A 25,299-nucleotide genomic window follows, 5' to 3' on the forward strand; every position below is an offset into this window, starting at 1 on the left:
TCATGGGGGATTTGCTCCATCCCCTTGATTATTTTGGTTGCCCAAAACCTTTCCTGATTCTACAATTTGAAGCTCGAAAAGGGCTGCTAACCCCCAAGCTTCTCAGGGTGAAACATAGGAATCTACTGTCAGGGACCTTGCTGAGGAGGACGGCACTGAGTAAGAATGGTGGGAGCCACCCTCTCCCCCTGATCCTGAATCTTCCCAGGAGCAGGAGGAAAGTATAGATTTGGAAGAGTGGTTTACAGAGGGGCATAGTTCAGGAGTCAGAAGCTGGGAAATACTGGATGGGGAACAGCTAGGTCGGGGGTCGGCAACCTGCGGCTCCAGAGCCGCATGCGGCTCTTTAAAGCCTTTGCTGCGGCTCCGGGGCGGTGGCGAGGGGAGGGGGCGAGGGGCGGAGGTGAGGGGAGGAGGCGAGTGGCGGAGGCAAGGAGCGGAGGCATAGGCGCAGACTCCATGGGGCCTGAGGGGGCCCGAGCCCCCTCAAAAATTCGTTTGGGGGGGCTCCGCCCCCCCAATAATCTCGGGCGCCCCTCCAGCATCAATCCCCACGCCCGCGCCGCCCGCCCCCGACGGGCGCCCCCTCCCCGGCTTGCCAGCTCCGCGCGCGCTCCGCCTCGCCTGCCAGCTCGGCTCCCTCCTTCCCTCGTGCAGCTTGTTTTGAAATTCCCCTTCCAGCTCCGCCACGGCTCGCCCGCTCCCTCCGCCCTCGCCGCCGCCTCCTCCTCCTCCTCCCCCAGTCCCCTCCCCTCGGCTGTCCCCGGCACAGGCTGCCTCACGTACGCGGCTGCAGGCAGCCCCCGGAATGGAGTCCCCGCGCGCGGAAGGGAGTGGCGGGCGCGCAAAAGGAGAGAAAGCCGCTGGCGCGCGGAAGGGGCCGGTGGATGGATGGACCGGCGGGCGGCGGAGTCACCTGGCTGGAGGGAGGTGGCGCGCAGCGGAGCTTCCAGGAGCGGCGGCAAGTTACCTGCGCGTCGCCAAGGGTGCACCTGCCTGGCAGCCAGCTGGAGGCTGAGGGCCGCGCTATCTAGACTTTTGGCTTTTGGTCTGCAGAAAATGCACCCACACCCAACAGGGGGTGAGAAAGGCCTAAATAGCTTTTTATTATCACTATATGTATGGTTCACTGGGGCCCTGGTTAATTTTCTTTGACATTTTGTGGCATTGATTATGCAGTCGCGGTTGCGTGGAATTCCACGTGGAGTTAGTTGCCTGAAGCCCCTTTTTAAACTTAAGCAGGGGAAAGTTAGGTGAAAGTTTGGTGAATTGCTGCCAAGGAGTGTGGTGGAGTCTCCTACTTTGGAGGTCTTTAAGCAGAGGCTTGACAACCATATCTCAGGAGTGCTCTGATGGTGTTTCCTGCTTGGCAGGGGGTTGGACTCGATGGCCCTTGTGGTCTCTTCCACATATGTATGTGAGCAGGTCTTCTCCAACATGAACTATATTAAAAACAAACACCGATCATGCCTCACAGATGACACCTTGCAAGCCTGTGTGAAAATGAAGGTGACGTCTTACAGCCCTGATGTGCAGACACTGAACACTGAGGTTCAGGAGCAAAAGTCCCATTAACCTGGTTACCTGGTTGTAAATTAAATATTTTAATTAGCTATTAATTTGTCCTTTTTTCTTGAGATTGACAGCTGACTGCACGATCCTGTATATATAGCATTAAGGCAAGAAACAATATATGCAGTGTTATATTTGTTTTAAATGTTGCAATGTTTTTGCGGCTCCCAGTTGTTGTTGTTTTTTCGGAAACGGGTCCAAGTGGCTCTTTTTGTCTTAAAGGTTGCAGACCCCTGAGCTAGGTGAAGAAACACTGGAAGAGAGAGGGTTAACAGATTCACAGTTGTTGGACAGCATTCCTCCAATCTCCTCAAAGTCCCAAAGAGCTCAGAAAGTCTCAGAACAGAAAGCACAGAGGTTACAAACTCAGATTACAAAACGTAGGAGTGACGTAGATTAATAGGGATGGAAGGAGGTGTGATCCTTAATTGGGAGCACCGCCATTTCTAAGAGATGTGTTCTTTGTTCTCTCACTGTGATTATTAAAGTTTCTAACTGGTAAGATGTTCCTTTCTTTGATCTTCTTATCTACTGCCATGGGGGAAGGAAGCCGATTCCCATCTACTTTGGTTTCCAACCCTCTTGGCCCCATGGGCATATTCGGGGCCTCTCCAGATATCATATTATTATTATTATTATTATTATTATTATTATCATGCATTCATGATGATTTGCTATCAGGGTGGTCACACGAGTTCCTGCTTTCATTACTGCTTGTTCCTGAGGAAGGTCTGCTTCATTTCAGTCAGCACAGGCTGCCATCAGCTTCCAGCATCATGCCATTTGCGTTGGGTGAGGCTGATGAACATTGCAATCCAAAACATCTGGAGCACACAGGCTTGGTGAGGGCTGGGCGGCCGCCTTGATCAGTACACCCGATTTTGCATCCAGCTTTTGGTTGCTGTTGCTGCGAAAACATGGCAGAAGCGAAAAAACCCAAGTCCTGCCAAGGCAGAGTCTGCTCTTGATTTATTCGCCTTCTCGACGTAGCCATGAGAGTAAAGGGAATGCTAAAGTAACCCTGACAGATGTTTAAAAAGCCTGCAGCTGTTAATTAATGAGAGGCAATGCCAGGATGACTTGCTTTAATGTTCTCCTTTTATTCTGGTGGGGATCAAAGCAGTTCCAGCCAGGCACTTGTACCAAGTGGGGTGATGGAGTCTGACAGCGCCAGCATCTTGGCAGGGCGGGGGGGGGGGGAGGCAGAGAGGTAAGAGTCAGGGAGAAGGAAGGGAAGGTTTTTTTAATTTAATTTTTAAAATAACAATGTTTTTGTAATCGCCGCAGCAGCGCACCCATGAATAATGGAGAGCAGGTTTCACCTGGCAAGTGAGATTTTGCAGCAGACGGGAACCGCTTCATCCAGCCAGGAGGCAGAGGCTGTGTGTACCTTTTTGTATTAGATTTCTCTGTCGGGCTTACTAAAAGCCTCCCGCCCACATGCCTGGAGCGACTCAGACTTGCCTCCAAACAGACTCATGTAGACGTAGGAAAGACTCTCCTCTTGAACCCTGGAGGGCTGCTTCCCAAAGTCAGTGTAGACCACAGAGTCTCAAACTGTGGACCGTGTAGTTTTTCAGAAAGGTTGTGGATCAATCAAGAAAATGTCCCTGCTGCCTTGCACTTGTACATCATGACTCAGAGCTGCCTTCAAAGAACATTGAAATTCTGCCTTATCCCGAGTCAGACCACTGGTTCATCCAGAGCAGAATTGCCTACACTGACTGGCAGCAGCTCTCCAGGGTTTCAGAGAGGGATATCTCCCATCCCTAGCTGGGACCTTCTATGTGATAGACAGAATGCTCTGCCACTGAACTGTGGCCCTTCTCCTTGATACAGAAACCTAGGAAGTTGTCTTATAGCAGGTTAGACCACTGGTCCGTCTAGATCAATATTTGTATACACTGACTGGCAGCAGCTTTCCAGGGCTTCAGACAGGGGTCTCTTCCAGTCCTGCCTTGAGATGCTCAGAATTGAAACCTGGGACCTTCTGCATGCAAAGACTTGCTGGTGCTCTCTTGAGTTGAAATGCAGGGCCAGGTTTACAGCCCTGCTAATATCTGGCCTGTTAGTTACTGCCTCTCTGTTCTCACTAGAGATTTAAAAGGCCATTGGTTGGCCATGGATCATTAGCTAACTCCCCGTTGCCTCGGCTAAAGGTTTCTTCTTTAGAAATGAATTATGTATCCTGCTGAATTGTCGCTGAGCTTGCATATACATAAGGGACGCGGGTGGCGCTGTGGATTAAACCACAGACCCTAGGACTCATCAATCAGAAGGTCAGCGGTTCGAATCCCCACAACAGGGTGAGCTCCCATTTTTTTGGTCCCTGCTCCTGCCTACCTAGCAGTTCGAAAGCACGTCAAAGTGCAAGTAGATAAATAGGTACCACTCCAGCGGGAAGGTAAATGGCATTTCCTTGTGCTGCTCTGGTTCGCCAGAAGCGGCTTAGTCATGCTGGCCACATGACCCAGAAGCTGTACGCCGGCTCCCTCGGCCAGTAAAGCGAGATGAGCCCCACATCCCAGAGTCAGTCACAACTGGACCTAATGGTCAGGGGTCCCTTTACCCTTTCCTCACATATACGTAATCCATTCAAAGCACACAGTTTCCCTCGAGGAATCCTGGGAACTGTAGTTTGTTAAGGGTGACAGAAACTGTCACTCTGTGGAAGGGAACTACAGTTCCCATGGTTATTTGTGGGAAGACATGTGCTTTGAATGGATGGCAACCTCAGCAGGAGAGCACACTTTGAAGGCAGAGGGCCCCAGGTCTGATTCCTGGCAACTGTTAAAATGACTTTGGAATGACCCTGGGAGATACGAGGCAATCCAATGGGGTGTGCATGAGATAGAGCTGTAGTGGTCCAAGGTTGCAATGGCTCAAAGACCATTCTCCTCACTCTTTGTGTTGACTGGAGCCAATCGGAGCGAAAGAAGGTGAGTCAGCCATTGAGGATTGGCTGCTAGTCTCACTCTGGAGAAGGTGCTCAGGAAGAACAGTGAGGAGTTGTTGTTCTGTATGCTCCAAAGCTAAGCATTAAACCACTCCTCACTGGAGCACTGCAAATAATTTACCCACACCTGTGCACTGGAAATAGTAACTCTAGCTGAAAGACAACACATGGAGATTGGGCCTGATCATTGCCATGCACCCATAATTATTATTAGTGTTTAATTAACAGATCATTATGTGATTTTAGGTGGCTGTATTATCTTAAAGGTGGGTCTGGCTATGAGGGGTGTGGCTGTGACTATCATGAAGGGATCCTGAATTTGCCACTACCCTATTGGTGTGTGTTCGCAGATCAGGCAAATTCATATGTTCAGGCAAATTCGAGGTTTGGCTTTCTCAGCAGCCAACATCCCTTCCATTGGCCTGATCGAGTAGCACCCTTTTTACATTCTTATGGGAGGAAGAAGGCTTGCACTCCACATGCAGAGAACAGATCTAGGGTGTGACAAAGGAGTGGTGGACTCAGTGGTGTAGTGTGGAGGGGTCATGGGGGCAGTTGCCCCAGGCACAAAGTTGTTTGTTGTTGTTGTTTAGTTGTTTAGTCGTGTCTGACTCTTCGTGACCCCATGGACCAGAGCACGCCAGGCACTCCTATCTTCCACCGCCTCCCGCAGTTTAGTCAAACTCATGCTGGTAGCTTTGAGAACACTGTCCAACTATCTTGTCCTCTGTCGTCCCTTCTCCTTGTGCCCTCCAATTTTCCCAACATCAGGCTCTTTTCCAGGAAGTCTCAGTTTCAGGATCTGTCCTTCCAGTGAGCACTCAGGGCTGATTTCCTTAAGAATGGATAGGTTTGATCTTCTTGCAGTCCATGGGACTCTCAAGAGTCTCCTCCAGCACCATAATTCAAAAGCATGCAACTGTTGTTAGGGGTGCAAAATTTCAACATTTGGTGCTGCCTCAGAACAGTTGCACGCTTCCGTCGCATTGAAAACGGCTTCTCCATGCAAAGCAGGAAGTGACCTCTCCAGGAAACAGAACAACTTTTCTTTTCTTATGTCTGTGGCTGTGGTCTCCTGGGTGACATGGACGCCATTAGGCAGTCAAACGTTCACGTGTGCTCTGTCCATTTTCCTCTCTCCCACCCCATTCCAAGCCGCACATGTAGGCACCTCGGTTAAATATATCCCAGTAATCTCTCCATGGGGGAGACACGCCCCTTTACTATCAGCTGGCCACAGCGGGGAAATGTGGGGCAATCAGGCTTTTGAGATTAACGTGGGCTTTAAAGAGGCAGCCGGTCGTGTTGGCTGGACGAAGGCAATCACATTTTTTCTGAGGTTGAAAAAGCAGTCTGCAAGAGGAACAATCTGCTACGGAGATGCCCCCCCCCCCCAGCTTCTCTTCTGGTTAAACAGGTTTGCATACCCTCCAACATTTCTCCGATGAAAATAGGGACATCCCATTCCATAATGATGATTTTACTATTTATACCCCACACATCTTACTGGGTTGCCCCAGCCACTCTGGGCAGCTTCCAACATATATAAAGACATAATAAAACATTAAACTCTTTGGGGGGGGGGCTCAGAGTATTTAACCCGTATCGGAAAACTGTATTTTGTTTAGTTAATATCCTTTCTCTTTTTAAAAAAGAAAAAAGAAAAGAAACCCTCTGTCTTCTTTCCATGCTTAGTGCTTTAGCATACAGCATACTCTAGTGGTGAAATCTCAGACTGGAGGAAGCGAGAAAAGAATAAAATGCCCCAGTACTCTCTCAGATGTTTAGACTCATAGAACCGTTGAGTTTAGTCTGGTCACGTACAAACTTTGCTTTTGGTTCAGTTTCTGGAGGGCAAACTTTGCAGTTCTGTTAGCAGACTTGTCGGAAGGGAAAGTGCCTCGAGGCATTTTTTTTTTCCAGTAGGAGAACAAAGAGAACCTGTCCGACTTCAGCCAGAATTTGGGGATTTAGTCCCGTTGGTCCCATGCTGTGGATTTATCTTCCAACAGAGGTTCAGCCGGCATCAGTCACGTCCAAAGCCATACATTTAAAGCACTTCAACAGACATGGAGGATCCTGGGAACTGTGGTTCGCTAAGGGTGCTGGGAATTGTAGCTCTCTAATCTCAGCACCCCATAGCAAACTGCAGTTCCCAGGATAATTTGAAAGTGGCCACGACTGTGAAAGTGGCATAAGACTGTTTTGCTTAGTTATTATTATTTTTATTGCAAATAACTGCATCTCATATTTTTCTCCAAGGAGCTTAAGGTGGCATGCATGGGTCTCCACCATTCTCATTAAATCGCTACAACAGCCCTGTGAGGTAGGGCAAGCTGAAAGGCAGTGACTAGTGGAACGGTCTCCACTACCTAAGAAAACCATCAAGTCAGGAGAAGGCTTCGCATAGAGCTCTTCTCCCATGAGCTGCTAGCTTTCTGTGTGAAGGGAATGCTTTGGTCTGGAGGAAACTTCAATCACCAGAGAACTTTTCTTCCCTCACTGCTCCCCAGCGGCAACTCAGAGTGCTACAACCCATCCACATATCGAGCACCTCACTGAGGACTAGATCCTTGTTCCAGGACGCGCCTCTCACTGTGTCGTTGTTTTTCTGTGTTCCCTACAGGGATCTTGTTTACAATGCTTGTGTTCGGACCAGCCTGTGGATTTATCTTGGGTTCCTTCTGTACCAAAATCTATGTGGACGCCGTCTTCATCGACACAAGTAAGGAGGCACTTAGTTACAGGTGGTGGGTCTGTGCATGGCAGGGTGGGCAGGGGACCACTTGCATTTTGGAAGGTGTAGAATGGGAAGAGGCTGGCTTGCATAATTGCAAAACAAAAAACAAAAAAAACTGGCAAGCATTTTAGGCACATTGAGCAAGGATTGTAGCTCAGGATGGCTCACAAGTTTCCCATGCAGAAGGTTCAATCCCCAGCATCTCCAGATGGCACTGGAAATCCTGCCTGAAATCCTGGAGAGCTGCTTCCGGTCAGTGTAGGAAATATTGGGTTGGATGGAGCAACGGTTTGACTCCATATAAAGCACATCTTATGTTGGGGAAGGGCCATTGCTCAGTGGTAGAGTATCTACTTTGCATGCAGAAGGTCCCAGATTCAACCAGAGGTGGACCTCTGACAGCATCTCCAGGAAGGGCTAGGAGAGAGCCCTCCCTGAAATCCTGGAGAGCCGCTGCCAGTCAGTGTAGGCAATAGCAGGTTGAGCAGACAAGGGTTTGACCTGGCATAGGTCAGCTTTTTACCTAAAGCATGTACTCAGCCACTGAGCTGTGCTTTCCCCCTGAAAATAACTTAAGACCTCAGTCCCCATTTTTTGGCAGAGGGGGGAAAGTGTTGATTTATTTATTTTATAACAATTTTTATTAATTTTCCAATTATAATCCAATGATAGCCTCATTATAACAATGCCAGTTTAAAATACAATTACTAATATCAATCATTCAAATACCAAATTATATAATTTAGATAAGGTGCCCCTCCACATGCTAGAATTGATGATTCTGATGATTTTCTTTATTTCTGCGTTCCAAAGTCTTACTGACATTCCAGTCATCATAATAATCCCTTATACGACAGCTGCAATATTTATAACTTCTGTTCGTGTTGACACGTTAAATAATTTATAAGACTACAAGTGAAGATCTCATACTATATCATTGTTCTTCCTGCGTGTGACATTTATTCTGTCCGTATCGTTTCTTCCCGTCCTTGTAAATTGTTATGTCTATCTTTTGCTGCTATCCGTCATACCTTGAGCAGAGCTGATATCCCAATGTGTTCCAAAAATTTCTCCCTCACTCAGTCACTCAACTTTAACAATAGCTGCAAAACTTGCTGTGTTGATTTAAGCCACAGCATATGAATCTGCGGACGCGGGTGGCACTTTGGGTTAAACCACAGAGCCTAGGACTTGCCGACTTGCCGCTGACCTTCTGCTCAGCAGTTTGAATCCCTGCGACAGGGTGAGCTCCCGTTGCTCGGTCCCTTCTCCTGCCAACCTAGCAGTTCAAAAGCACGTCAGAGTGCAAGTAGATAAATAGGTACCACTCTGGTGGGAAGGTAAACGGCGTTTCCATGTGCTGCTCTGGTTCGCGAGAAGCAACTTAGTCATGCTGGCCACATGACCCGGAAGCTGTACGCCGGCTCCCTCGGCCAATAAAGCGAGATGAGCGCCGCAACCCCAGAGTCAGCCACGACTGGACCTGATGGTCAGGGGTCCCTTTACCTTTACCTTTTATATGAATCTGCACAATAGCATCGGTTCATTCCAGGTCAAGGGAAGTACTGGGCTATTCTCTGTTCTGCCTTGGTCAGACCCCACCTAGAGCCCTGTGTCCAGTTTTGGGTGCCACAGTTTCAGGAGGGTATTGACAAGCTGGAACATGTGCAGAGGAGGGAGTTGGGTATGTTTAGCCTGGATAAGAGGAGACTGAGAGAAGATGTGATAGCCATCTTCAACTATCTCAAAGACTGTCACATGAAGGATGGAGCAAGCTTGTTTTCTCCTGCTCTGGACGGAAGGACCCAGACCAATGTATTCAAATGACGAGAAAAGAGATTCATGGAAACCATCAGGGAGAGCTTTCTGACATTAAGAGCTGTTCCAACAGTGAAACAAAGTCCTGCGAGAAGTTGTGAACTCTCCTTCCTTGGAGGCTTTTAAGCAGAGGTTGGATGGTCACCTGTCATGGATGCTTTAGCTGGGATTCCCACATCTCAAGGGGTTAAACTAGACGTCCCTTGGGGTCCCTTCCAACTCTACAGTTCTATCATTCTTCAGGGTTTCAAGCGGGAGTTTTTCCGAGCCCTACCTGGAGATGTTGAGCATTGACTCTGGGGTCTTCTGCACACCAAGCAGATGCTCTTCCGCTGAGTAACAAGATGCTCTCACATGGGGATAGACCACAACTCCCCTCGGCCAGAATGGCCACTGGTCAAAGATAATGCATGGTGACAACAAAAACTGGAAGGCACCACATTCGCTACCCTCCCAAACTGGGAGTAAGAGGCTAAGGTGGGCTGTCAAGAAGCCGTGGCAAAGGAAGGCTCTCTGGTACCCGGTGTGGGGTGTCAAGGGGCGGGGCAAACTGCCCAGTGGCGCATGCGCAGTGCTGATACAGATGGCGCATGCGTGGCACTGATACCAACGACACATGCTCGGTGCCGATACCAACTGCGCCACTGGAGCACCCATACGGGCAGCGTTCGAGCGGCGTCCATATGGACAGTGCTCAAGCGGCGCCCATAACGATGGTGCACGCACGCCCACAGCCGCCCTACAGTGTGTGTAGCTCTTGGCCGGCTGCCATTTTGTCAAACCCCTCCCTCAGGGTGACACCCAGGGCAGACCGACCCCCCAACCCCCTTCCTACGCCCCTGTCAATAGAGGCACAGCCTCACTTCTGGACGAGTCTATTTGTGGCTGCCAGCATTGAGGACTATGTTCTGCCTCCATACCTGGAGGAAATAGCGTTTCTGAATCCCAGTTGGGGGAAACCTCAGGAGGGGCGAGGGCTCTTGTGCTCAGGTCCTCCTTGCAGGTTTTCCTTTGGGGGCATCTGGTTGTCAGGAGTTCAGCCTACACTTGAGTAGGACTCTGGCAGAGACACATGCCCGACTGGCATGTTCTCTCCCTCCTGGTCTTTCGTTCAGGAGCTTCAAAAGCTTTCTTCAGCCCAAGCATCACAGCGACCAATGCCAACCGACACCGGCACATTTAGGGATCCACAGAGTTTGCACATCATGTGTGACAGACCTCAGCAACTCAGCATTTTGGCTAATCTACTTTATTTACATATAAACACACACGGAGCACTGCAACATGGCTCCCTCTCTCTCTAGCATCAGACAGCAAGGAGAAAAAGAACAAAGGACAATAGTCCCACTTCATGGAACACAGGAACACAAACATCCTGTCTTTGTCACTTCCCACTCTGTGGAGTCAAAATATACGCCATCATGTGATAGACATAAATCCCATGACTGCAATCACGGAACAGGAATTCTAACACCGGTTGGCCACTGTGAGAACAGGATGCTGGGTTTAGATGGGCTATACCCTGATCCTGCAGGGCTCTTCTTCTGTTCTCACAGTGCAGTTCTGGGAAGCTTGCCAAAAATAAACAATTTAAAAATATCAGTTGCTTTTGGTGCTTATTCTGGAGCAGCTGATGCGGCTGCGAACAACTTGCAATTTATTTTCTTTTTTAAAGGAGACCCCTGTGGCCAGCAGAGGGAGCTATAAAGTAACTGTTACTCCATCTCCACCTGGTTTCCTCATCCTTTCATCCTTCCTTGCCTTGCTTTGCTGCCTCATTTTAAATGGCATTTCTGAAGTTTCCATAGATGTCTACACACACCCCAGCTTGCTGTGACCATAATAACCATAAACCCAACCCCTTGTGCCTGGAAGTTATTTTCTTTTTTTAAAAAACCACTCCAATGTGATTGCTAATATATTAGCAGTATATATTGCTAATCACTTTAATGGAAGGTGTAGTTAGCACCCCACCACCACTACCATGTGTAAGTTTTCTTACTGGCATAACAGCTGGTGTAGCTCAATGGCTAAGACAAGAGAAAAGGGCCACATTCCTTCTTGGGGAACCATCTGGGGGGCCACAGGTGGGCTGGGCCAAAGGCAAAAGTGGGAGGAGCAATGAATCAAGGCTACATTCCAGCCACACAAAAGGCAGCGGTTATACACCCAGAAGCATTGCCGCAATTCACAGACACATTCCAGACACATTCCAGTTGCATTTCAAATTGCAAGCTCCTTGCAGCAAGGACCTGCTTCCTCTTTCCCCCCTCTGATCTTTGTTTTATCTTGCGCCACCAAGGCACTCGGCACTTTGCCAGCAGGGAAGCCCTCGGCTCAAGTCATTCTTTCCTCCTGGAGTAGGAGAATTAGAATACTGGCCTACTATGCAAGGTCCTTGTAAAGATTGTGGCATGTGCAACATAGACTCCAGGGTGCTACTCAGATGTGGCCATAGCATTTCTGTCCTCGAGTTGTGGTGTACAATTCCTAGAAACATAGGAAGGTGACTTCTCTTGGTTTATCTAGCTCAGTACTGTCTGCACTGCTTGGCAGTGGCTCTCCAGATTTTCAGACCCAGAGTCTTTTTCAGCCCCACCTGGAGATGCTGAGGAGTTCAGTGTACACACGGGTAGGACCCTGGTAGAGACACATGGCTGACTGGCATGTTCCCTCCTTCCTGGTCGATCGCTCAGGAGCTTCAAAAGCTTTCTTCTGCCCAAACATCACAGCGACCGATGCCAACCGACACCAGCACACTTAGGGATCCGCAGAGTTTGCGCATCATGCGTAACAGACCTCAGCAACTCAGCATTTTGGCTAATCTACTTTATTTACATATAAACACACACGGAGCACTGCAACATGGCTCCTTCTCTCTCTAGCATCAGACAGCAAAGAGAAAAAAGAACAAAGGACAATAGTCCCACTTCACGGAACACAGTAACGCAAACATCCTGTCTCCATCACTTCCCACTCTGTGGAGTCAAAATATACGCCATCATCTGGTAGACATAAATCCCATGACTGCAATCATGGAGCAGGAATTTGAATGTCAACTTGGGGCCTTATGCATGCAAAACATGTGAGCTATGGCATTTCCCTCAAATGCCATAATAAGATACCAGTCCTCAGGGCTCTGAAGAATCATAGAATCAGGGAATTGTAGAGCTGGAAAGAACCCTGAGGATCATCTAGTCCAAGGATCGAACCTGCAACCTTGGCATTTTCAGTACCGTGCTCTAACCAGCTGAGCTATTGGAAGAAAAAGCTAATTCAAACAGAGGTGTAGGAAACTGCCTTATACCTAGTCAGACCATTGGTTCATTAGCTCACTGTTTCCCAAACTTGGGTCTCCAGCTGTCTTTGGACTACAATTCCCACCATCCCTGACCACTGGTCTTGCTAGGTACGGATAATGGGAGTTGCAGTCCAAAACAGCTGGAGACCCAATATTGCTCAATATTGTCTGTAGAGACTGGCAGTGTCTGTCCTGGGCTTCAGACAGGGAATATTCCAAACGCTACCTATAGAATTATAGAACTGTAGAGTTGGAAGGGACCCCAAGGGTCATCTAGTCCAACCCCCTGCAATGCAGGAATCTCATTTTTTAAAAATAAATATTTTATTGGTTTTTACAAAAAAAATCAAAATAATAAAGAGAAAAAAACTTTTACCATATTCATATTTGAGACCCTCTGAATCTCACGACTTCCCCCTCCCCTGCATGGGTCCTTAAATATTTTTTCTAAAACTACAATCTCCACAGTTTTCTAAATTATCCATATTTATTGTTTCTTTACAAGTCATTTTTTTAATAATATAAATTTTATTAGTATTTTCCACACAACAACAGCAACACGAAAAATATCGAAAAATAACAAAACACAAAAACCAACATTCAAAAAACAAAAAAAAATTCATATCTTACAAGTTAATAATATAAACACTAAAAAGAAAAGCAAACATTGACTTCCACCAATCCCACAAGTCATTTTTAAAGTCCAGCTAATGTTTTTATTTGTTTACAATGGTCGCCGAAGTTCCCCTATTCTTTTTTAAAGTCACTATCTCCTTGATTCCTGAGTCTCCCAGTCACTTTTGCCATTTCCACATAGTCCAGCAGTATGGCTTGCCTTCTTCCTTGGTCGGAACTGTTGGTTCTTTCCATCTTTGGGCTAGTAGCTTCCTTGCAGCTGTTGTCTCATACATAAACAGTCTTTTCTGGTCTTTTGGGTGCAGGAATCTCAGTTAAAGCATCCATGCCACGTGGCCACCTGCAGATGCCAAAGACTTAGCTTGAGGCCTTCTGCATGCAGAGCAGGTGTTTTTTCCAGGGAGCTTGGGCTGGTGCTCCATGAATGGTGGCTGAGGTTTGGGGTAGCCCCAGGTCCCCTTGTGTGGAGTAGACCACCCCCATGACATACCCCTTCAGTCCCTGGAGGGGTTTCCTTCTTATCTCCCGTCATGATCCTCAACAGCCTTGTCTTTCTGTCCTTTGCAGGTAAGCTGGACATCACCCCCGATGACCCCAGGTGGATTGGCGCATGGTGGGCGGGCTTCTTGCTCTGCGGTGCCTTACTTTTCTTCTCGTCTCTCCCGATGTTTGGATTCCCACAGTCCCTGACCCGCCGGCCAGAGCTCTTGGCAGAGGTCGAGCAGGCCATGCTGCCAGACAGGGACTACGAGAGGCCAAAGCCCAGCAACGGGGTCCTCCCGCGAAACACCTTGGAAGCCCCAGATGACGTCTCCTGCTTCCAGCAACTGAGAGGTGACATTATCCCTTCGTAGCTCACCTGGCATCTGCGGGAGGCGACAGGTCGATGACTGGTTAGATCAGAAGTGGGGGATCCTGAGGGCCGTGTTCCTTCATGGGGAACCTTCCAGGGGCCGCATGGCCATGGTGCGTGGGGCCAGAGGCCAGTGGGTGGAGCCATTAATGCAGATTTTACATTTAAGCAGTAGGCTAGTTTCTGCAAGCCCTTCTCTGACCTATCTATCCAGGAAAGCAAGGGCAGGATCGAGAGGTCAGGAGGGCTGTGTTTGCCCCCCAGGCTGGTGGTTCCCCACTCCTGAATTTGAGCCACTGCCTCTTGTGGGAGTGAGTTCCATAGTTTAACAATGTGCTTCGTGAAGTCCTTCGTTGCGTCTTTCTCGAATCAGTGGGCAAACACTGAGCATTTTGGCTGCTGAATCTCCCTTCCACATCTTCCACTGCACTAGGGATGTGGGTGGCGCTGTGGACTAAACCACTAAGCCTCTTGGGCTTGCCGATCAGAAGGTCGGCAGTTCGAATCCCTGTGATGGAATGAGCTCCCGTTGCTCTGTCCCAGCTCCTGCCAACCTAGCAGTTTGAAATCACACCAGTGCAAGTAGATAAATAGGTACCGCTGTGGCGGGAAGGTAAACGGCGTTTCTGTGTGCTCTGGTTTCCATCATGGTGTCCCGTTGCTCCAGAAGCGGTTTAGTCATGCTGGCCACATGAGCCGGAAAGCTGTCTGTGGACAAATGCCTGAAAAGCGAGATGAGTTCTACACCCCATAGTTGCCTTTGACTGGACTTAAGCATCCAGGGGTCCTTTATCTTTCTCACCTTGCTGCACTAGAGGGCAGGAGACTAGCTCAAAAGGAAGAGACACAAAGCAGGCTGCCTGGCAGATGCACATGCAAGACAGACACGTAAAGAAGCACAGCATGTAGTTAAAACTATGGCACTCCCACAGGAGGCAGTGATGGACACCAACTAGGATGGCCTTCAAAGAGGGTTGGACAAATTCATGGAGGAGAAGGCTGTGTTCAACCTCCACTGTTGGAGACAGCCGTGCTTCTGAATACCAGTAGGGAGACTTGCTGATGCCCTCAGGTCCTACTTGGGGGCTTCCTAGAGGCATCCCTGAGAACAGGATGCTGGAATAGATGGACTCCTGATGTGATGCAGCAGCCAAGCTCTCAGCTCTGCCCAGTTACCACCCCTCAATATCTGCCACCTGAGCCACCTGTCTCACTCTGCTTCATGGTAGAGCTGGCCATGACTGCAGATTTAAGTGGACTATTGTGTGGTACAGCAGGGCTTTTTTAAAAAATGGAGCTCAGCTAACCCCTGCTCAGATTGAAAACTGAGATTCCCTAGAGGAACCCAGACTTCCTTTTGCCCTGCTATTTACAGGCACAAGTCCACACTTTAAAAGTCCATGCCCATCTGTTGTCGTTGTTTTTGTCCTGTCACTTTCCGTGGGAAATTCACTGCCAAATTGGAGCAAATGGCAATCCACTGAAAATCCATTTGCTGCAATTCAGTGGTAGGACATGGGTTTCCTTGGGGAAAGTGCTGTGACAAAAAAAAAAAGGTCTGTGAGCTTGCAGTCATTAGGAGCTTTGCTGGAAGAGACAGTGAGCTGAAGAACCATAAAGAAATATCAGGAATGCATATCAAAGCAGTGTGAGGTTTGAGGCCAGCTCAAAGCATGAGGGGGTTCTAGGAGACTCCCGTCCTCTGCTGGTGGGCCCTGCTGGGGAACTAGAGATGAGCAGTCACTGTAACATCTGCACCCTGAGCAGCCCTGGGGGCCAAGCCTGCCCCCCAGGATAATTCCCAGCAATGCTCTGATATAGTGTTGCTTGGGATGCGGGTGGCGCTGCGGTCTGAACCACAGAGCCTCTTGGGCTTGCCGATCGGAAGGTCAGCAGTTCAAATCCCCATGACGGGGTGAGCTCCCGTTGCTCTGTCCCAGCTCCTAGCTGTCCAACCAACCTAGCAGTTTGAAAACACTCCAGTGCAAGTAGATAAATAGGTACAACTGTGGGGGGAAGGTAAACAAAATTTCCGTGCACTCTGGATTCCGTCACGGTGTCCCGTTGTGCCAGAAGCAGTTTAGTCATGCTGGCCACACGACCCGGAAAGCTGCCTGTGGACAAATGCCAGCTCCCTCGGCCTAAAAGCGAGATGAGCGCCACAACCCCATAGTTGCTTTTGACTGGACTTAACTGTCCAGGGGTCTTTTACCTTAACCTTTAGCTTTTTGCCATGTTAATTCCCAGCAATTCCCTGATATAGTGTTGCTTGGAGTGTTGTCGGGGCCCTGAATGACAGAGCCAGGCCGGGGGGGGGGGAGAGACATTTTGGGGGAGATGATGGCATTAATTTGGGGCCCTATTGATGCCTGGGGGTCCCAGCACATGCCCACTGTTACTAGGTGCCAGCATTGGCCCTGCTGAGTCTAATGAGAGGGGTGGAGGGGAACAGTCAGCTTTGAGCTTCCAAGCAGTGAGGTTAGTGTAAAATCTGTGATGGGGCAAAAAAAGATTCCTTTGAAGCACAGATGCAGATGGAGAAATCAAAGGAAGTGGCTGCTCCTTGATGTTGGGCTTATCTTGATGACAGAACAGCCAGTGTCTTCCATCCCCCCCCCCCAAAAAAAATGGTTGGCTAGAACTAGACAAGCAAAAGCCCCCTGGTGATGTTTTGCTGGGCTGCACCATTTCTGACTACAGGGGGGGTCAAATATCTGAATGTTTCTCTGCATTAAAACCTAGTGTCTATACATCCTAAACCAGTGTGGTATGGGGCAGGTGAGTCTAAAAACCTTCCTTGCCAAGGGGCTGTTTTGCCCATAGTCACGTCTTGCCGCCAGTTCTTGCTCCTGCATTATAAAACTTTGAGAATCTAAAGGAAGAGACGGCAGTCAACCCAGGAGGATATGACAATTGTTTTTCAGACCCAAGAAACAGAAAGCAGAGCGAGAGAGGATGGGATTTGCACAAGGCAGACAGGCCCTGCTGAGGCTTCAGCTGCACTTCAGAGAGATAATTTTTCAAACGTCCTGATTTTTCACATGTAGGACTCGCAGAGGAGTTAGTTGCCAGGTATCAAGGCAAGGCGAGGTTCTTCGCAGAACCTCAGCGCACTCCATCTTGCTCAAGCGGGGTTATCTCTGGAATAATTAAAATACTCACCCAAGCAGAACAGGCTCTGCCTGATTCATTAGCTTAAGAAACGCTTTGCAACCAAAGTCTTTCTCTCCTTCTTAGAAACAAAGAGAAACTCCTGCATGAACTTCGCGGGGGGAGAGTTGGGGCTTAGAGAAGGTTAATTGAAAATGAAAATGGGGATTTCACATACTCACATAGGCAGAATGGAGTAATACCGGATGCAACTCTTGACATATTCAACAAAGGGATGACTGGATCTGTCAAATTCAGTTTCTCTTTTTTCAGTCTTAGTTTCATGTTTCCACATTTCCAGATCCAGCTATCACCCAGCCCTACTGTTTGCCTCTACTTAGTTCCATCCTTATTTCATAATATATCAGTATATCATGATGCTTAGCTGGTAATATATTGCGATTTTGAAAACCAGATATTGCCCAGCCCTAAGGCCAGCCAGTATTAACTGTGGATTCACCCTTTCTGGGGGAAATTCAGCAAACTTTAGCCTGCCAGTTTGCCCTGACATAGCTCAGTTGATAGAGCATGGTACTCTTAATCTCAGGTTCCTAGGTTCAAGCCCCATGTTGGGCAAAAGATTTCTGCACTGCAGGGGATGAGACCAGATGATCTTCGTGGTCCCTTCCAACTCTATAATTCTGTGATTATGTCAGCTGATTGACAGCTGGACATGGTTTGGGAGGAAATGGCCATCCATTTCCCCCCAAACCATGTCCTCCTGTCAATCAGCTGACATAACTGGCAAGAGTTCATTTCTCAGTTCACTGGGCCCACCAGTTCCACACAGGTAGTTCAGTCCTGCTTCGTGAGTGCCTTCCTTGAAGGGGATGTGCCAACAGAGGAGACCTCTCCCTGCCACCCCTGTGGTTCAACTCACCTGTCATCATGACATCAGATGACTGACAAGTGAGTGGCCCTGCCCACACTGGCCCATAGAATGAGGTAAGGAATAAAGATCAGACCCACTGGGCCAGACCTCTGCAGCACACACACACAAAAAACCTGCTACCAGCAACCCATTGTGGTACCTCAGTTAACTTCTTAGAAATAAGCCCCAGTTTGGAAGCATCAAGACATAATCCTGTTTGCCTCCATTGGATAGATGACCTGTCACTGATTTTTAGAGCAATGTTTCCCAGGCTTGGGTCTCCAGCTGTTTTTGGACTACAACTCCCATCATCCCTAGCTAGCAGGACCAAGGGTCAGGGATGGTGGGAGTTGTTGTCCAAAAACAGCTGGAGACCCAAGTTTGGGAAAGATTGCTTTAGAGAAAGGCAAGTACTCCTTATCCAGAAACCCAGTAGTTAGTGCAACATTTGGGGCAGAACCAAAGCCTCAAATCTAAACACCCAGAAGTTTAGTGCTACTCATACAGTAATTGATTTCCTGTGTAATATGCTCTGTAGCCCCTAGATGGCCCCATGAGCCTCAAAGCAGTCCAGGTATGGTTGGATGGCAATGGTATTCTTAGGGAACTCATGTCTGCTTGTGTCGATTTTTCTGTTGAACATCCCCAAAGGGGCTAGCCAGGCCAAAGCTGCATAAAGCCATTAGGCTAAATCAATGCAAAGTCGTAAGAATAAAGATGAGAATCTTACAAAGAATCTGGTTCAAAGTCGGAATAAAGAATGCACAGAATGGGAAATGTCTTGACTTTAGAAAAGGCGCCCTGTGGCAAGTCAAGCCATTGCGTGATTGTAGAGGGAGAAAGCCGACATCATGGGCGCCTGCTTTGCGGAAGGCAGAGCTAATAGTTCTTGGAGTCATAGTTTAAAAACAAAGGAAACATAGTACAGTCATACCTCGAGTTGAAGTAGCTTCAGGATAAGTATTTTTGGGTTGCACGTTACTTCCGGGTTTCGCCACTCACACATGCGCAGTCAAAATGACGTCACGCGCATGTGCAGAAGTGGCAAATCGTGACGTGCGGGTGCGGGTGCGGGATGCGTTCACTTCTGGATGCGAATGGGGCTCTGGAACGGATCCTGTTCGCATCCAGAGGTACCACTGTACACCCCACAAGCCTGAAGTCTGTCGAACCCTGGCCTTGAGTGCATAGGCACACCAGAAGACCTCCTTGTCATCTAGTCCACCATCCTGTTCTCAAACTGGCCACCCAAATGCTAACGGGAAACCTGCAAGGAGGACCCAGGCACAAGAGCATGCTCCCTGCCTGCAGTTTCCGGCCATGTGTATTCAGAAGCATGACTGCCTCTGACCATGGACATGGATGTGAACTAATGTGCCGAGGCTCAGTCACATGGATCTAGCAGCATAAGACCCATGTGACTGAGCCCTGCCAATGTGGTTGGGTCACGCGGAGTGTCCTCCCAGCCACATGGGAGCTGCTTACAGACAACCAGCTGCCCCACAGCTGGGAAAATGTCTTTAGGCAGCCTTCCGTAACCTGGCATCCTCTAAATGTTTTGGACCACAACTCCAATTATCTCCGTTCAGCCAGGTCATAGTGAGCCAAGATGCCTAGAAGCTGGGGAAGACCTTCTTGAGGGCATCTGGGGAAGCTCAGAAAGTAGCCCCCTTTCTAAAGACCCTTTCCCTCTCTTTTCTCTTCTTCAGTGATCCCTAAAGTAACCAAGCACTTGCTCTCCAATCCAGTCTTCACCTGCATTGTCCTTGCAGCGTGCATGGAGATCGCCGTGGTTGCTGGCTTTGCGGCTTTCCTGGGGAAATACCTGGAGCAGCAATTCAATCTCACAACGTCGTCCGCCAACCAGTTATTGGGTGAGTAGCCAGAGCAGGCCATTGGTTGGGCCATAGTTCTTTTCAGGGTATATTATGGGGTGTCAGATGCTGTGCTGCTTACACCCATGCCCACATGCACCCCTTGCCTTTGCTATTCCAGGCTTGTAGCAAAAGCTTGGCAGCTCACAAGTCATGCAGGACCAGTCTCATGGCCTTCATAGATGGTTGATGCTCACAAAACCTTTTTCACTATGGCATGAATAGTGCTACCTTGGTTCTCAAACTTAATCCATTCCGGAAATCTGTTCCAAAACCAAAGCGTTCCAAAACCAAGGCACGCTTTGCCATACAAAGTAATGCAAAATGGATTAATCTGTTCCAGACTTTTAAAAACAATGCCTAAAACAGTAATTTAACATGAATTTTACTATCTGATGAGACCATTGATCCATAAAATGAAAGCAATAATCAATGTACTGTACTATAAAATAAATAAGACAGCATTGTATATGATAAAAATTAAAAAAAAAAATCTTACCTGCACTGATGATAGTCATTGTTTGGATCGGGAGCTTTTATCCATTTCCTCAGTCACACAATCAATCCATCAGTAGCTGAACTGGGTTCCACACAGTCACAAAAACAAATTAACAGAAAAAGCCACAAAAACGCAAAATAAAGAGCAAAAACAAAAGCACCAAACTTAATCCGTTCTGGAAGTCTGTTTGACTTCCGAAATGTTCAAAAACCAAGGCGCAGCTTCTGATTGGTGGAGGCACCCTGGAAACAATAGATGACAGCTGCACCGGACGTTCGGCTTCCAAAAAACATTCAAAAACCAGAACACTTACTTCCGGGTTTCTGGCGTTTGGGAACCAAGGCATTTGAGTACCAAGGCATTTGAAAACCAAGGTACCACTGTACTCAAGTTCGGAACATAGGTGGCTCTCTCTGAGTCAAGAGGACTGTGAAAAATTACATAAATTGTATGTGTAATGGACTGGGATAGCTTGACACCAGTTGCTTATGCTCTGGTATCCTCCCATCTGGACTACTGCAATGCGGTGTACATGGGGCTGCCCTTGAAGATGGCCCAGAGGCTGCTGTTATTGCAGAATGGGGCTGCTAGGCTGGTCAGCAAGGCAACTTGTTGGGACCATGTACCACCAGTCCTGAAAGCTCTGTGCTGGCTGCCTGTCAGTTACAAGTCCTAATTCAACTGGGGCTGCCTGGTTGGTATTGACCCATGACAGGGCCTTTTCAGTGGTGGTTCCCCACTTGTGGAATGCCCTCCCTTGGTGAGGTGCACTTGTCTCCCTCATTGCTGACTTTCAGGAAGAAGAATAGGGGGAAATTCCTGTCATTTGATGGCTGGAAAACACTTCCTGGCAACTTCTCACTGTTTGAGAAGATGTTTTTAACTGTTTTGGACTATTTTAAACAACTTTTTTAAATGCTCTTAAAAAGAAGTAGTTTTATTATTGATGTGTTTGGCACCCTGGGCTCCTTCAGGAGAAAGAGTAGAGTATAAACTGAATGAATAGGTAAATAAATAAAACAGCTGCCCCTTCAAATATACTCCAAACAACCCTGTGGGGAAGGCTATGCTTAAGGACTGCCCCCATTTCATCCCATCAGCTCTTTGGCTGAGCAGGGATTTGAAACAGTCCCACCCCATCCTTTCCAAAACATTCTTCCACACCAACTCTCATAGTAAGCTATGCTTTTTGTGTTCCTTTTTATTCATATGCAAATACATATGCAGATTAAATTAATTGACCCAAACTCATGCCATTTATCAACTCTGGTTTCTTTAATCAGGTGCTAGCCTTTCAATTTTGTGCCAAAGGAACCCAATCTCTGAAACAAGAAATTGTCAAAGCTTGAGACCTGCATAAATTAAGCACATGAGACCAAATGGCGAGGTTGCTCTCACTTTGCTTAATGTACCCTGCAGTTTTTAATATTTTTCTCTCCACAATTCATCCACACTCTTAGCCCTGGAAATGCTGTTCAGCAACCTGTCTGACTACAGAGGTTTCAGCAAGTCTTGCAGCCAGTTTTTCAAGCATATCTCTGAAAAGTGTGAGGTCTGGGATCTTGCTGTTTTTTTAAAAAGACAACCAAGGATCTCACAAAACTGACCTCTGAGTGCTGCATTTTGTAACTTTTCGGCAATTTCATGGAATTGTGCCATTCCCCACAATGTGAAAAGCAAGGAAAACCAATTCCCTGTAACCTGCAATAGTTATGAACACATTCACTTTGCAGAGAGCCAGTGTGTTGTAGTGGTTAGAGTGTCAGACCAAAACCTGGGAGAACAAGGTTCAAATTCCTATTCAGACTAATCTCCCTCACAGGGTTGTAGTGAGCATAAAATTGAGGGAGGGGGAGAATCATGTATGTCATCTTGAGCAACTTGGAGGAGGGCCAGGATAGAAATGTCATCATAATAATAATGGGGGGATTCTCAAGGTTTTGAAAGCTGTGGAGGCGCCCACACGAAAGCCATTCCACCCTCTCAGTTGCTGTAATGTCACTCAGCATTGCTCACATAATCTCGGTCCTATCATCCAATCCTTAAGGCAGGGGTCAGCAAACATTTTCATCAGGGGGGCGGTCCACTTCTCCTCAGACCTTGTGGGGGGCCAGCCTCTCCATCCATGGCCGCACCGGGTTTACCTCAGACGCAGGCGGCAAGGCTTTGGATTGGCTGCAAGAACTTCCTGCAGCCAATCCGAAGCCGCGCCAGCGCCAACAGCTTTGGATTGGCTGCAAGAACTTCCTGCAGCCAATCCGAAGCCGCGCCAGTGCCTGCGCAGAGCCGTCCGCAGCTTTGGATTGCCTGCAGGAATTTCCTACCAGCCACACCAGCATTGCCACCCGCCCGGAGTCGTCCGCACTTCAGATTGGCTGCAGGAGCTTCCTGCAGCCAATCTGAAGCCGCGGCAGTGTCACTGCCCACCCAGAAGCCATGCCAGCATCACGGAAGTCAGTCCCCACGCAGTGAGGCATCCACAGCACACAGGGACTGACCAAGCGTGCAGCAGGGTCCGCGGGCTGGATTTACATGCCTGGGGGGCCACATCTGGCCCCTGGGCCTTAGTTTGCTGACCCTTGCCTTAAGGCCTAGAAACTTGGTTTTTTATTTTCAAAAGAACTTAAAATTACATTTATTTCCCTACATTTCTCACCCACCTTCTTCTCCAAGGAGCTCATAGTTCCCACCCTCCCCATTTAACCCCCACACGTCTGACACTCTAACCACTACACCACATTGTCTCTCTAATAATATAAAGAGTGTGTGTATATATATATATATATATATATATATATATATATATATATACACACACACACACACACACACACACACACACACACACACACATACATACAGTGGTACCTTGGTTGTTGAACTTAATCTGTTCCAGGAGTCTGTTCGATTCCTGGAATGGTTCAAAAACCAAGGCGCAGCTTCCGATAGGCTGCAGGAGCTTCCTGACGCCAGTCAGAAGCCGCGTAAGCTGTGTCAGACTTTTGGCTTCCAAAAATGTTCACAGACCAGAACACTCACTTCCAGGTTTGCAACATTCGGGAGCCAGTTTATTCGCCAACTAAGCCGTTTGACAACTGAGGTACCACTGTAAGTGCCTTGTGTGTTTTTTTTGTAAGGGTTCCTAATGTTTCAGGAAGTAGGTTTTCCACACCTGCATGCGCAGGGACTGAGGCAAATTGAAATGGAAGCTATGAACCCCTTTTTCTCTTTGTGCAGGTATGACAGCTATTCCCTGTGCATGTCTGGGCATCTTCCTGGGCGGCCTCTTAGTCAAGAAGCTGAGCCTGTCTGCTCTCGGAGCCATCCGTATGGCTATGCTAGTCAACCTGGTATCCACGGGCTGCTACGTCTCATTCCTGTTCCTGGGTTGTGACACAGGACCGGTGGCCGGGGTCACTGTTCCCTATGGAAACAAGTGAGTATGCCCCGTGAAGCGGACTTTGAGCCAGAAATGCTCCTGGGATTTATTCCTCCATGGCCAACCCGCTGCCCATCAGAAGTTTTGGGTTACCTGATGGATACGCCCCTGTGACTGGTCCGGATGTTAAAAAGTCCCACCGACCTGGAAGTAAGGGCTGCATCCAATAGGTCAGGTTGTGACTGAGCTGCTCCTTGAGGATGAGAGGAAGGATCCCAGCCTTGGTGGCCTGGCACCTTTAAGAGCAGAATCTCTGCTGGAATTCTTTCATTTGGCCGTCTTAACTAGAGAGGTCTAATCTAGTGGGGTGCAATCCTGAAGGTATGGTGTTATGTACTGAGCTGAATCCTAGAACAATACGATCCAGAATGCAGCAGTCTGATTAGTCCACAGGAGCCATCCAATCCAGCTCCAGGTGGAAGTGAATCAGCGACCTGATTGGCCTACAGGAGCAGCCAATCAGGTTTCTGGAGGAAGTGAATCCGCAACCTGATTGGCCTACAGGAGCAGCCCAGAATTAGCCAATCACGCAGGGCCCACCGTGTAAATAACGTACATATAGCTAGACATTTTGGGGAAAGTTTCATTCATTGCTACTACAAGCTGAATAAAAAGCATGAAATTCACACTCAACTCCGAGTATATTTCATATAGTTATGAAGCCTAGATGCAGGTAGGGTTGGCTTTGGGCTGGCTTCCAACAGAGCCTTTAGCTGCTCCTGGATTTCTCAGCATGCACCTGTCCCAATTAAGAGACAAGATGGCTGCTGATGTAGACCTTGGTAATATGGTGCCCTGTGCGAGTCCAAAATTTGACACACACACAGAGCCAGCCCTTGCGCCCCAAAGCCAGGCTTTGGAAAGGAGGCATGAGGAATCTTGTGCCTTCCCTACTCCTTCCCAAAGCTGGGTTTTGGACCCTGTTAGAGCCCTCACACCAACCAGAAGGCACTCACTTGGCCCCTTCATTCTGTGAGGGGGAACCAGTCAACCTGCCCTAAATCTGCCTCTGACTGATCAGTATGGCTATCCCTAACCTTTGGGACCTTAAGCTCCTTCTGTTCTCTTTGTTGTCTTCCATACAATCAGTAGCCAAGGAAGAGTCTGAGACCATAATTCCATGGTGTCATACCATGCACAATGATGCTTCCCCCAAAGAGTTCTGGGAAGTGTAGTTTGTGAAGGGGGCTGAGTGTTGTGAAGAGACCCTTATTTCCACACACACACACACACACACACACACACACACCCTGACCTATAGTTTCCAGAGTGGTTTAACAATCAGTCCCTCTTCATGGGAAATTCTGCAAACTGCAGCTCTGGGAAGGGAATAGGGGTCTTGGCACCCTTAACAAACTACACCTCACAGGATCCTTTTCAGGGAGGGGCCTTAAAAGTGAGGCCTTTTTCCAGCTGAAACTCACCTGAACTCAGTTCCTCCACCTCTCAGGTGGGCACCACGGTGAGTTTCAACATGTCTTTCTCTAGAAAAATAGCACTGCTTAAAATTATGGTGTGAATATGGCCTGGGTGTAACTTTTGGGGAGGAAAGGTTCACTAGGAAAGAAATACTTCAGAGTCACACTTCCT

At 48.2% G+C, this 25,299-nt stretch overlaps 1 protein-coding gene across 1 annotated transcript in view; it reads left to right on the forward strand.

Annotated features, from left to right (window-relative positions):
- Positions 1–25,299, forward strand: part of SLCO3A1 (solute carrier organic anion transporter family member 3A1) — a 114,264-nt gene that overhangs the window by 79,922 nt on the left and 9,043 nt on the right. Inside the window, exons 3-6 of the mRNA XM_083475071.1 lie at positions 7,155–7,253; positions 13,591–13,857; positions 19,607–19,771; positions 23,508–23,706. Of these exons, the coding sequence (XP_083331197.1) occupies positions 7,155–7,253; positions 13,591–13,857; positions 19,607–19,771; positions 23,508–23,706 (730 nt within the window). The remainder of the gene's footprint in view (positions 1–7,154; positions 7,254–13,590; positions 13,858–19,606; positions 19,772–23,507; positions 23,707–25,299) is intronic.

This window comes from Podarcis liolepis (assembly GCF_965112155.1).
Source record: "Podarcis liolepis genome assembly, chromosome: 14".
Lineage (NCBI taxonomy): Eukaryota > Metazoa > Chordata > Lepidosauria > Squamata > Lacertidae > Podarcis > Podarcis liolepis.